This window comes from Ostrinia furnacalis, unplaced genomic scaffold (assembly GCF_004193835.3).
Source record: "Ostrinia furnacalis isolate ACB-3 unplaced genomic scaffold, ASM419383v2 OfSCF1351, whole genome shotgun sequence".
Taxonomy (NCBI): domain Eukaryota; kingdom Metazoa; phylum Arthropoda; class Insecta; order Lepidoptera; family Crambidae; genus Ostrinia; species Ostrinia furnacalis.
In genome coordinates this window covers 113759-126444 of record NW_021131590.1, presented here as the reverse complement: position 1 = coordinate 126444, position 12686 = coordinate 113759, and the positions used below count along the sequence as shown (strand labels likewise).

Genomic DNA, 12686 nt, shown 5'->3' with positions numbered 1-12686 from the left:
TATTATTTGTCAGTTATTGCGAATTTTATGTATTTTCTGGTTTTCGTTTCGGCGAAATGTGAGTGGTGGTGTGACGGGCGTCTTCAGAGGCAGAGTTTAACAAGACTGGTCGGTAATTAAGGACTGTTTACCGGACATTAATTTTTGGCAATAAAAGACGAGCACGCCTGAAATGATCGGTACGCTTGCGCTCAGATGCTGCGTGGGAAAAGCGGCTGCTTTGTGAGCCATTGTACTCGCAATTAGCAGTTTTTTCCACGTCGATGTCGCAAGTAGCACTTGCCGGAGAAATGTCGCATCTCGTAATGCGTTGTCCCAAATGTTTTTCATTAATTTGTGACTTACGAACCGCTTATTTTACATCGACGCACTTTTTTTTCTGACGACGATTTTTGTTCCTGCATTATGGAGACAATTTTTTGTTTCGACGATTCGTGAGGATCAAATGTGTTTTTTGTGAATCGTAAGTGGTTATTCACGTGTGAGCGGCTTGACTGGCATTTTTCATCGTCGGCCGTTCTTTATCAAATTTCTTTGTATTTTTTTCTTTAAAGCTCATTTTTGCTTGACGTGATGATGGAGTTGTAATTTTATTGTTGTTACAATTTTACTGTTATTTTCATGTTCATCTTCCGACAAATTGCAGCTTGACGTCTGTAAATTATTATCTAGGTTCACATCATTTATCATTTGCGAAACTTTTTATACAGTTTATATTTACTCAGGTACCTTTATGTATCACTGATGTTCTCCAATTCTATCACTATGATTTATCGGTCGTGTTTACTCGTTAATTCATCGTATTCATCACATAACACTGCTCATTACTTTAACCAGTTCATCATCTCATCCAGTATTGCTATCATCTTGAAGTATTCCGAAACGTATTTTTACCTGGTCCTCAGTTCCCAGCGCTAACTAGACGATTATCTCGTTTATATAGAGCTATTAGTCGTCCTGCTATCGCAGTGTGTATCTGATCTTGGCAAAAAGTGCCGTTTTCATCGCCTTGCGATCCGTGGGCCATGCGCTTCGAGAAAAATTGTTAGGGTTACCTTGATGTAGATTACAAAACAATTCTTAGATAGGATCTTGGTTATCTTATGCAAAGGATTTGTTTAGGGTTTTAGGTTGAGTGAGCTAGCCCAAAATTGCATAAAGTGCCTTGAAAAAGCTTTGGGCATATTTTTAAAACAGTGATACCTACTTAATTCCGCTTTGTCTAAACGTTTACAATGTTCTAAAATACTAATTATTGACATCAAACTACAAAAGTAATTATAATGATTTTTGTAGGTATTTCTTCTCCTTTCATCATCATCGAAACTGAGAATTCGAGTTATCGCTAAAGTTTAATATGAAATTTTTAACACTACATCTCAATTACAATTTGAAACATTATCTTGCCATCTTTCATAACAGAAAAAATTGAGCTGTAAAAAACGCAATAATCAGTAGCAATCTTAAGTATCTTGAAACTCAATCTGTTAATTCTTTAGATGGCTTTATGAGAAGTGTTGACCCAGAATATGATAACTGCACAGCCGTAACAAGATGCAAGCGTACATTTCAGTGAATAACTTGCGTTTGGAATCCCTCGGGCCGCGTATTTATGCACCTGCTTCTGTCATATTAAAGGTAATCCTGAAAAACACGCTTTAAATAACGTCCACAGACGTTTCGTATTTACGGAGCCTAGATTATTAAGGATGATGCGTGTTGAACGTAAAACCGATAACTTTATGTTAATCTCTTGTTTATGTTCGTGTCGATTTTTACCCGTTTGTCTTGCGTCTGTGTGAGCGTAAAGAAAGGTTTACTTACACGTTGGTTGGCATAATATTTGACGAATGATTCGTAGTCGTTTGTTTATACTTCGTCACTGCCAGAACGCCATCGAATATTCTTAATTACTGTCTTAACTCTTATCGAGATTTTCTTGATTGTAAATGGCCATCTATTATTAAATTTTTTCCTATTATTTTTTTTTAAACCTATGCCAAGTTTAAGCAAAAAATGTCGCATTACAAAAACTCACTTCCTAGCTAACAAAAACAGCGTCTATTAGGTGGTCACATTTATTATAATAATATTTTCCCGCCACTAGTCGCCCGACAAATCGCCTCGCCCGTACCTGCACAAGTACATGTAATCGCGCAAATCCAGCTTAAGTTGTTAATTAATTTTGTAACAGAGATATCGCCCATTCGCGGGTATTATTACGATCAATTTTGACAGGCCAAGATTGGCTTTCGATTTCTGAAATTCCTGTGGCACCTGCTCGATTGCTTTCTGATTTCGGTGTATCACTGGACTCACAGAAACCCGTTCGGTTTCTTGGATTTTACTCCGCTTGATGGTGTGACTTAAGTGGAGCAGTTATCCGGCGTTTTTTCGCAACGATTTACATAAACCGACGAGCGGATCCGTCAATCTTACCTAATACAAATATAATTATTTGTTTTTTACTAAACGGATTAGGTTGCGTCAGTGATATTAGTTTTTAGGTTGGTTAAAGGGATTACAGTGAAAGTTATTGTGTAAGATTTTGGTTGTTTATAAAGTAAAAAAATAGCTTTAAACCCGTCCGTGGCTTAAATAAAGATGTTTTTTCAAATTCCTTGCATCAGCAACTCTGCAGTGCAGGTCAAGTGGAGTCAAACGGAGGTTAGCCGATTGTTTGCTCGGCTAATCATCCACCAACCCATTGCTTTCCCGACACAAAGTAATTTTAGGTGTAACTGTACATTCAACATTTACTTACCTAATATCCCTTTCTCTTTTGAATTCTAGTTTTTAACTTGATAAATAAAAAACAAGCCATTAAGTTCCGTCTTCTATAAGTATGTTCATGCAAGTGTGCCTCAAATCCAAAATCTTTTTTGAAATTGCCGATAGATTAATGAGTTAATTATTTATAATCTACGCACTCGATTATGCGTGTCTACGATTAAATAACATACGCGTTTACCAACTCTGCATCCGTATGTAGATCTTAACATGTTTTGGTGTTTGCTCGCAGTGTTAATTATTGATTAACTAATTACTAAGTACAAATTATATTGTGATGAATGGGCCATAAAAAAGATTTAATTTCCCCCTTCGGATATCGCCGTTGTTTTATATCTCTAAGTGACCAATAAACGTAAGTAATGAATTAAAAAGTTTGTGTAGAGATTATAAAATATCGTAGATTGAATTACAAGATTGCTATTAATATTTATTGCTTCATTTTATTATAATCGTCACTAGGCAATTCGCGATTATTAAATTAAGCCTACGCGCAGTTTCTTGTCCAATTTAGTTGTTGACGTTGGAGTATTGGACCACATCCTCATTTGAACCGGATCTTTCTAATTTCATAATGCGAGAATGTTGTATAATCGTTGCTTTTGTAGTTTTTTTTATTTGCAAAATTAAACATTTATTATCACGTGGCCCGTGAGATTTAAAATCTTCGTCAGTCCGATTGACCCATGTCAGACGCTTGTGGTATTTGACACTAGGATTGTCGTGACCTTAATTGTTATACACAGAATTAAAATTTCAATACCTTTAAAATTTTTCAAGAAAGCCGAGCCGTTTTGGCTGTCTTGTTAATTTTACTTATCCCTCGCGAGTTTCAGTTTAACCCATCACAATTCATTAACCACTCGCCAGTTTCCGTTAGAGGTTAACCATATCTTTGCCCAAAACGCCTAAATGGTTATCCACACTTCTATATTTGGCAGCAGATTCAATACTGTGACGATATAACGAATGATTCTCTTAATTTCGAGTAACTGTTACTTCATTCTTTTGCAAATTAACCCCCGGGAACTTCAAGAAATTTCACTTCATTAATCAAAAATTTAACAACGAAACTCATTAAAGCAACATTTGTAATTGTCAATTTCGGCAGTGTTTTGACTGAAGACAAGTTGATTCTGCTGTCAGCGATGATCTTGTGGGACTTGATATAGAGGTCATTTTGCAAAGACCCGCCGTGCGGAATGGTGTCGGTGTCACATATGCAAGTAGAGTTGCTAATTACAGTGTTATCATCAATCATCTCGGTGAATGGGCAGGGTGCAAGCATGAAGGAGATGACGACGTCATTTCAGGACACCCAACCCAAATTGGATCTTAAGTTTGGGGTGTTAGACTCGTTATCGATGGTTGCGTCAAATCAATTAAGCTCCAGCGGTTTGATTGTGACCTTATTGGGTTTTTGAGGTGCTTCACCGTTTCATTCTTCGGTTATTGAGTTAAACGTCTGAAAAAAAGTAAGGAATGTTTTGTTTTCATTACTGTTTGTCTTGGCATTTATAAGATACATCGCAGGCGGATTCTTGAGATAGTTGAAAGCGTTAGCAAGTGATTGAATTTCAAATGTAACGATAGTTAACAAGTTGTGAGAAAATAGTTGTTTGTTTTAAGAGAGATCTCTATCGATGGTGCTGAATTCGTTTGCTTTATTTCAACATCAGTCTGATTGAGTGGCGGTGACCTGTATGAACTTAAACTTATCATATTTGTATATCCTTCTAACCTTTACTCTTAACAAATATTTGCCATCATGGACACAGCATTGAATACAAAATATTTTTTTTTGGGAAAATTCAACCATGTAAATACAACCTCTTAACTCTTGCTATCAACAAAAACTAAACAAGCTGCACCTACATCAAATACCAAACTATTGTGTTTACATCGAATCACACGAGATCGTACTACGCAACCGATAAGTGGGCGAATCCTGCTGGCCGCAAACTCATTATGTAATGGAAATCAAATCCATATTCCGAAAAAACCCATCCGAACATTTTATTACTTACGCAGTAAGGTTTACATTTCGTTTAACATCAATTTCGTTGCCAAACATTAGTGCTACTGGAGTTTTGTCAATTGTCCGTGACAAATTGCCGCTGCAGCAGCGGTTGTCACTGTGATCCTAATTCGTGTGTGTTTGGGTCTATGTTAGTGTGCCCGACGGTAGATGGCGGTTAGTTAGTGTGGGTGGCAAGGCGCCTGTGGGTGTGATAATTCGTCGTGCATACACAAAGAGTGCCGTGAGAGTGATATTGCTCCCGAAACGTGTTGAGGTTTACTTACGAATCAAGGGCGTGGGAGAGGTGAAAGGTCGACTTTGGGATGCCGACATCATCTAGGACGCTTTACGAATCTATCTGTAAACCTAATGCAACGTTTCTTGTTTCAAAATCTAGTTTGTATCACCGGAATTTTCTGCTAACATTAGTCATGTCTAAATGTTATTAAATAGAAAGTCGAACAGCTATAAAGTCTAGACTGAAATGTTTATGTTAATCTCCAGGCTATTGTTTGCCATTCCTCCGCCGTGATATATTTGGATGACTATCTAATCAAATTTCTAATTTAACGATGTTTGTCCACAGGCGTACGAACTGTCGACCCTGACCGGGACACAAGTGATGCTACTAGTCGCGTCCGAAACAGGGCATGTGTACACCTTCGCCACGAGGAAACTGCAGCCGATGATCACTTCGGACGCGGGCAAGCGGCTTATTCAGACTTGTCTGAACTCGCCCGACCCGCCCACCACCAGCGAGCAGCGAATGGCGGCCACAGGCTTCGAAGAAACCGAGCTCACCTATAACGTAGTTGACGAGGATATGAAGGTGAGGCAACTGGCGTACGCGAGCTCAGCTCAGTACCCCTTAGAACACCACCCGGGGCTCGCCCCCTCGCCGCTGCAGCAGTATCATCAGCACCCCCCATGCCCCTCCCCGCTACCTCTAAGCTCGTTAGGGCAGCCCTACTCCCACGCACATCTATCCCATCCCCACATGTCGCACCACCCCCAACGGTAGTTCCGATGGTACTAGAATAAATCTTACGGCATCGATTGCTCCTGTTAGGAGATTTCGGCTGGATTATCGAGATAGTCACGTTCTAGGTTAGTTTACCGCCTCCATGGCGTTACGTTAAAATAATGAAGAAATAATATACAAGCAATAAACTATTTTGTTAATATATTTGTAAATACAATGTTAGAGTAATTTTTGATACTAACTTATTGAGATTTGAGGATTTCGTTAGAAATTCGGAAATTTGAGAGGTTTCCTTGTTTTTAAATGTTTTTGTGGAAACTTTTGAGGTCAGTAAGTGATAAGCACATTATGCAGGGATCAGATTGCGTTTATAATTGACAGCTCCATTCAGACGCCGAGTGCCAACGAGCCGTGGACGCGAGAAATGAATGATCGAGTGTCAAAACCTTTCGCTTCTGTTGAGGAAATTTTCTTTTTATATTAAACAGATTCATAACATAATCATAAATCGGTCCTAAAACAAAAAGTAATGTTAACCGACTTATCTATTTGCTCCCGCGTCCAGAACCCAAAATCAATTTAAACGTGATCTTTTAATTAATCATTCAAGTAAAAATCCTATCAATGAAATTGATGATAGTCTTACAGATGTCGAAACCGATTGAGAAGTATTCGGTAGCAAAATAATCAGATGTAAAATTGTTTTATAATTAACGCTAGGAACCGGTTATACTGTTTGTAGTGACGCCTCGGAAGCGGGAGCGGCCGCGGCTGCTCATTCATTATGATCAATGAATCGGCCTTTCATACTAGCTTCTGTAAAAAATACTCCGCGCTAGGAGTGAACGTCTAATAATGTACATTATCCACAAATTGTCGGAAGTCGATCGTATTACATTCGTCTAAGCAACGTCTGTTTTTAGACGATCCAATTAATATCAGTTTAATGAAACGTTCAGCCGTATATCTCGAGTTGATTATATTGTAATATCAAGAAATGTAAAGGTATTGAATAGATTTTTATCGTAGAAGCAGCGAGACAGTTTCCAATTATGACGGGAGCGAGCGCGCTGTCGCCGCGGGCTCTAAGTCCTGCCGCGTGATCCGGATTATTAAGAATCTTAATTGAAAATTACTTTCGGAGGCACGGAGAGCGATTATTATAAATTCCTCTGTCAAACTCCGCGCCCGTCGCCGCCGCCAGGAAAACCAATCGGGTAACGCGGGAGCTTTCACATGGTAATTCATAGATGCCCTCGCCGACGTCACTCGTCACATTTACATTCAAATCTGAACAGTACCGTCCAGAAATTAGTTTGAACTGCCGACGGTTAATCAATGGCCCGTACTACTGCACCGAGCGCCAAATACGGCGAGTTCGACGTGTCGATTCATTGAGCTGCTCAGATTCGATTCGATTCATCCATTAAACGCTGAACACACCTTGCGTCGCTAATCGGACACTATTTATTCATCGATTTGTACCCAGTAGCTGCTCTCGCTGCCGTCGCATCGATTGCACTGAACGATTAATTCTCACTTCTCATTTGCATATCGTTTTAATTTCGAACCCATCCGGCGCCCACTGCGTCTTCGCCCCCGACCTCGAATGCCTCTTGTCAGCGTTGATATGTTGAAATCGATTGCGTCGATTCCCTCGTTTCGCATTCGCATCGATAAAAATCTCGTCTTCAGGTGGGGCGATCCCGCCGTCCAGGTTTGACGCACGGAAATAATACGTCGGCGCCGATATCCATCATTATTGTTCACGCACCAGCGATAAGTCGATCCGATTGAAATATTCTCGCGGTAATTACGATTCCGGGCGATAAGTGCGTCCCGTGATCGCCTCGCTTAGATCTCTATCACTTATTTGTGTACTCTCTATTCATTGTGCATACTTTGAGGGATCGGTCGTTTGATGTAAACAATATTCGTAAATAACTCCACTTTCAAAAGCGGTGCTTTTCGTCTTTTTTCTAGGAATGGTTTCACCTGTCATTGTTGCTTGGTCGTTTACATAAATATAATTCTTTACGTATTCGTCGCATGCAACTCGGTTGTCTGGCGCGTCTGTTTTGTGAATATAAACTGTAATGCTGCCCTGGCGTTTGGCGTAACACCACCTCGTAGGATGCATATGCTCTTGTGCATGATTTAGCGGTATAAATGTGGAAGTCGGTCAATGCCCTCGCGCACCCGTATCCCTAATCGAGCTCGCGTTTCGTAACGTCTCGCAGAACTCTTGAGATTTCGCTTTCAGCGCACGCCTGTTTCTTCTGTGGATTCCGCTGCGGATTCTTTAGTTCTGTTTCAAGGCACGTCGGTCGGTCTCTGGGGAATATCTCGTTGCTTAAAAAAGAATCGTCGCCACTACAGAAGTTGTCGACACGAGTCGTAAATTCTTGATCTTTTTTAGACGTCGACAATCAAGCTTTGGCCCGCCTTTCCAATAGCGACGGTGACTCACGCGCACCCATAACGTATTCCGCTCGCATGAGCCGCGCGCGTCTATTCTCGAGGCGCTCGGTAATCGCTCGTTAGTCTCGCACCTCGGTTTATTAACTTATCAATACTATTGTTTTGATAAACGCCCAAGACGCAATTTCTGTTGACTCATCGTATTGTACAGGCTAATATGCCCACATAATTGTCTGCCTTTAAGCCGATTGGTCGTCTTGTGCAAGCTGACGGGCTCCAACAATAAAGCTAATTTGACTAATAGGTGCGTTGTAATCGTCACCGCGTGTGGTTTAAGGATTACAAGATTATCGGGCCGACGTTCTTTGCTATGCCCGAGATCAGTTCTTAATGAACGTTGTTCTGAAGCTATTGTTCTATAAGCTCCGGTATTGTTTCATTTGTTGTGGCCCTCACGTCGCGAGTCGGGTCACCCGTAATAGAATTATGCGCCGTGTTTATGTCCAACGTTTACTTTGGTCGCGGTGTCGTGTAAGGGAATCCTCAAATTGTTGCCGCCGTAGAGCGTTGCGGCTGGTGCGATCATTAATTTATTATTCCGCGCGTGAACGCACCGCCGGTTCAATTTTTTGTAAATTATTTAATGTTTGCGAAATTCACATTAAATGATCGGTTCTCCCCTGTAATTAACATCGTACCGACCGACCACCCAAAAGTAAGATCGATGGACCCACCGTTAATCCGACATAAGGGCAATATTCGCAGACCGCCTTCGCCGTGTCCACTCGCTGGACAAATGAAGAGATCCGTCCAGCGCTCAGCTGAGGATGCACTCTCAAATTGGTGAAATTTTCGCAGGAGCAATGACCGTCGTGAATTCGGTTCGCAAAATCATTTTGATAATGGATCAGTGCGTTAATTTAGAATCGAAAGAAAAAGGGTTGGGGTGTTCTGTTCAGCGTTCGATGCGCAGAGTGAAATCTTCTGATTCGGAAATTGGGCAAGTTATTTCGAGCGCGGCCATGCGCTTATCCGCGTATTATTTTAGGAGTTCTCCGCGGGCACTCCGTGCACTATTACGGCAGGCCTGCGCCCGCGCAGTTCTGTTGCATAATTCAGACACGAGCCCCGCCGTTTGCATTCCGATACTTGATATGTGCTTTCACATGTATTTATGGACAAGATTTTGTGTCTCCGTAATGTTTGCCGAATAAATAAATTGTGTTTAAGGCATAAATACAATGGGCGAGCCGGCGGCTCCCCTCGTTACGTCGGCGAATGTAATGGTACGTGCCAAGGCTTGGCAAGCGTGTAAACGTACCATAAAGTCCGAGTTAGCTTCTTGGGTTGTCGGCTTGTCAACCGCTGAGATATTTCGCGGGACTTGATGCGCTCGGTTATTTCGTTGTTTAGGAGCTTCGTTACATTGGCGGTTTATGTCCACGCTTACAAATTGGCGTACGGAGATGCATTGGCGTTGCCCATCGCGAAACTGCGGCGAATTATGGCGGTGCAGTAACATTGTTATTCATTCTCGCTGGATGTTTACTTAAATCAGCCCTATTTCCTGTTGCGAGTGAATTTCGCCCGCATCTAACCACTGGTCAGTCATCCTTAACTGTGCGAATGTATTTACGAATGGGAATTTGCTGAATCCCGTCGTTATTTGTTCCTATCGCTGGTGGTATCAAAGAGGATTCAGCTCACATCCCACTTACCGCAATCCTAATGATTTGCAGCGGAGGTCTTCTTTTGTATGCACTCCGCGTGACGGCTTTGTATGCGAGGTGCGACTCCGTTATCCTGTGCCCATCGGCTGCGCAAACTTCCGCGATCCTGATTGCCCTGATTGAAATTTATTCGCGGTCCTCAAGAACGCGCCCTGATTACCAAAACAGTAATTGGCTTAAGTTAATTAAAGAAAGCCTGCTGCGTAATAGCCGTCATCTCTGAAACAAAAGATGCTATAATGGGATTGTGGCATGGACATCATGCTGGGTTAATGGGTGGTGGTAGTTGACAACTATTTATGGTATAGACGACTGGATACGTGCAATCTTCCCTGTACAAAGAATTTAAGCCATCTGCTTGTTTTTGTTAAAAACTTCTCAGGCTCAGCATGTCATCAATACTCGTATCATACAAATTCTATAAGGATATACCTACCTATAATATACTTATAGTTATCATTTCTTAATTTCACCGTAGTGAAAATGTAAAGTTTTTATTAACACTAAAGCGGTGATAATTCTTAATACCCCAAGGGAGCTCACAACAAGTATACCGGTATTAATTTGTATTTATTGAAGTATGTTCATCCTTTATTTAATAAAAATGTTTATTTATTTTATTATTAATTCGATTACATTAATGAATAGGCCTTCAATTGTCAGATGTTTAGTTACGCATGCGCGCGCGCTTATGCGATCTCGTTTACTGGATTGACGCGGGACGCGTCTCATCCATTATAGATTTAGCCGGGAGTATTCGATATATTCTATTCGGTATATCCGACTCGATATGGCGGACGTCTGTATCATTTCGATAATTAGGCCCACGATTATCCANCTTCGCAAGCGGCAAACAGCTCCAAGCCTCCACAAATCTCGTTTGGCGTTTGAAAGGAGTTTACACGCTTGGGAACGCGTCAGTCTGCAAGATAGATCCAAGCATGGCGGACACCGAACTTGTAACGGCTATTGCATTTGGTTTATCGTACTTTTATTTAAAATGCAAGCAAAGTGAAACAAAAAAAAGAAAAACTCGACGACAACGAAGATGGTGGATGAAAAAGATTCATCGAAATCGTACCAGGTAACTACTATTTTGGTGTAACCATTATCTGTTGTAGTTACGTTATTCCACAATATTTACTGTACCTATATTTTATTTGTTACAGACAATTTATAGAAGAGAAATTTAATGAACTTTTATATGAACCTTCTGGCGAGTTTGATAACTTCTGCCGAATGAGCTATACCGATTTTGAATTTTTACTGCAGAAAATTTCACCAATGATATCCAAGCAAGATACAGACTTCAGAGATGCTATACCGGCCAAATTTCGTCTTGCCATTACGCTACGATTTTTAGCATCTGGTGATTCTTACAAAAGCCTTCACTACATGTTTAAAGTATCTGTCTCTATGATATCAATAACCATTCGTGAAGTTTGCCGATCTCTTAATGAAATTCTAAAGGATCTAGTTAAGGTAAGAATAAAAGAAAAAATTGTTATACATTTGTTTAGGTTTTAATTGATTCATAGGAAACTTTTTTACAGCTTAATTATTTAACTTTATATTTAACCTTAAATAAGAATTATTTTGACGACTCAAAATCTTCGAAAGCATTCAATAAAGCTAAGTTTATAATGTTGGTGTCTCGCGGGGGTGGGTTGAGGATTTGGTCCGATATTATACGAATAGATGACAGGGGTGCTGTTGATGTAGAATATGTAGATGGAGCTGGAGGTATTGGAGTTGGTATATGTTCTGTTGTGTTTGGCACTGAATGAGAGGTTTCTGTGTATGGAGAGGGAAAAAAACTTTGAGTGTTATGTATAGGTTCAGAATAAACGCTATTAACTGATGTTGGCCGACTCTGAATGACTTGAGGAGATGGTGTATGGCGTGAATATGAACCAGCAATTGAGGAAGGTCGAGAATAATATTGAGGGTATGGTGTATGACGCTCATTTGATTTTTGACTGATTCTGTTTATAAACAACCCATCTATTTGGTACATCATAATTTTTCGTTCATCATTTGGCAGTTCACGTAGCTTTATAGCCAATAATTTAGCATATAGATCGCAATCATCTTCTTTGTAAGGAGGTCTATTTTCATTCTGTTTTTGACTTAAAACATTCGTTAATTGACCAAAAGCCACGGCCATTTGCTTTTCAGCCGTTTCAGAATCAGAAGCAAGGCGGCGACGTTTATTAACTGCCTGTATGGATGGTGATCTAGATGGTGGTCTGGATGGTGTGGTAGCCGTACTGGTGCGGTCTCTTATCAGAGGATCATCCTCTGTCTGATCTGTAATTTCTTCTATTTGTTGTGATTGCTGCAAAGAATAATATACAGGGTGTTAGGTAAATGGGTATATGAGCCGACACTAGCCCATGTTAACATANCGATAATTAGGCCCACGATTATCCAGTTGCGCAATTCACTAACATAGCAGATCCGCTGATTGACGGCCTGATACTTGCGTCATATGATTTAATCTTATTCCAATTAAGTTTGTATGCAATCAAAGGGATTTCAAGTTTTTTCTATCGATAAGTCAATAATCTCTTAAATTACCCTAATTGATGTTATTTGGTAAGCAGAGTTAAGGAAACTATACGATGAAATGCCTTTCAGAAAATTTGATCAGTACTTAAATTGAAACGATTAGCTACCCCATCATCCATCTTACAAAAATGGGAAGCTCATCTAATAATTCATAATGAAATTCAATGTGTTT

General features: G+C 40.3%; 2 protein-coding genes across 2 annotated transcripts in view; both read left to right on the top strand.

Annotated features, from left to right (window-relative positions):
* LOC114352395 (serum response factor blistered) overlaps positions 1-10396 on the top strand; it is a 30722-nt gene extending 20326 nt beyond the window's left edge. The window contains exons 2-3 of the mRNA XM_028303987.1: positions 5397-9499; positions 9542-10396. Coding sequence (XP_028159788.1) covers positions 5397-5831 — 435 coding nt within the window. The 3' untranslated portion in view covers positions 5832-9499; positions 9542-10396. The remainder of the gene's footprint in view (positions 1-5396; positions 9500-9541) is intronic.
* A 391-nt stretch (positions 10397-10787) lies between these two features.
* LOC114352396 (uncharacterized) lies at positions 10788-12338 on the top strand. Its single transcript, XM_028303988.1, has 3 exons — positions 10788-11027; positions 11113-11425; positions 12122-12338. The coding sequence occupies exons 1-3, from the start codon at positions 10885-10887 to the stop codon at positions 12158-12160; spliced, it is 495 nt and encodes a 164-aa protein (XP_028159789.1). The 5' UTR covers positions 10788-10884; the 3' UTR covers positions 12161-12338.
* The last annotated feature ends 348 nt before the right edge of the window (positions 12339-12686 follow it).

Excerpts from the sequence above, each read along its gene's own strand:
- LOC114352396 (XM_028303988.1), top strand. The coding sequence starts at position 10,885 with ATGGCGGACACCGAACTTGTAACGGCTATTGCATTTGGTTTATCGTAC. Across the intron at positions 11,028-11,112 it reads ATTCATCGAAATCGTACCAG|ACAATTTATAGAAGAGAAAT; the intron begins GTAACTACTATT and ends TATTTGTTACAG. Across the intron at positions 11,426-12,121 it reads TTCTAAAGGATCTAGTTAAG|CCGTTTCAGAATCAGAAGCA; the intron begins GTAAGAATAAAA and ends TTTGCTTTTCAG.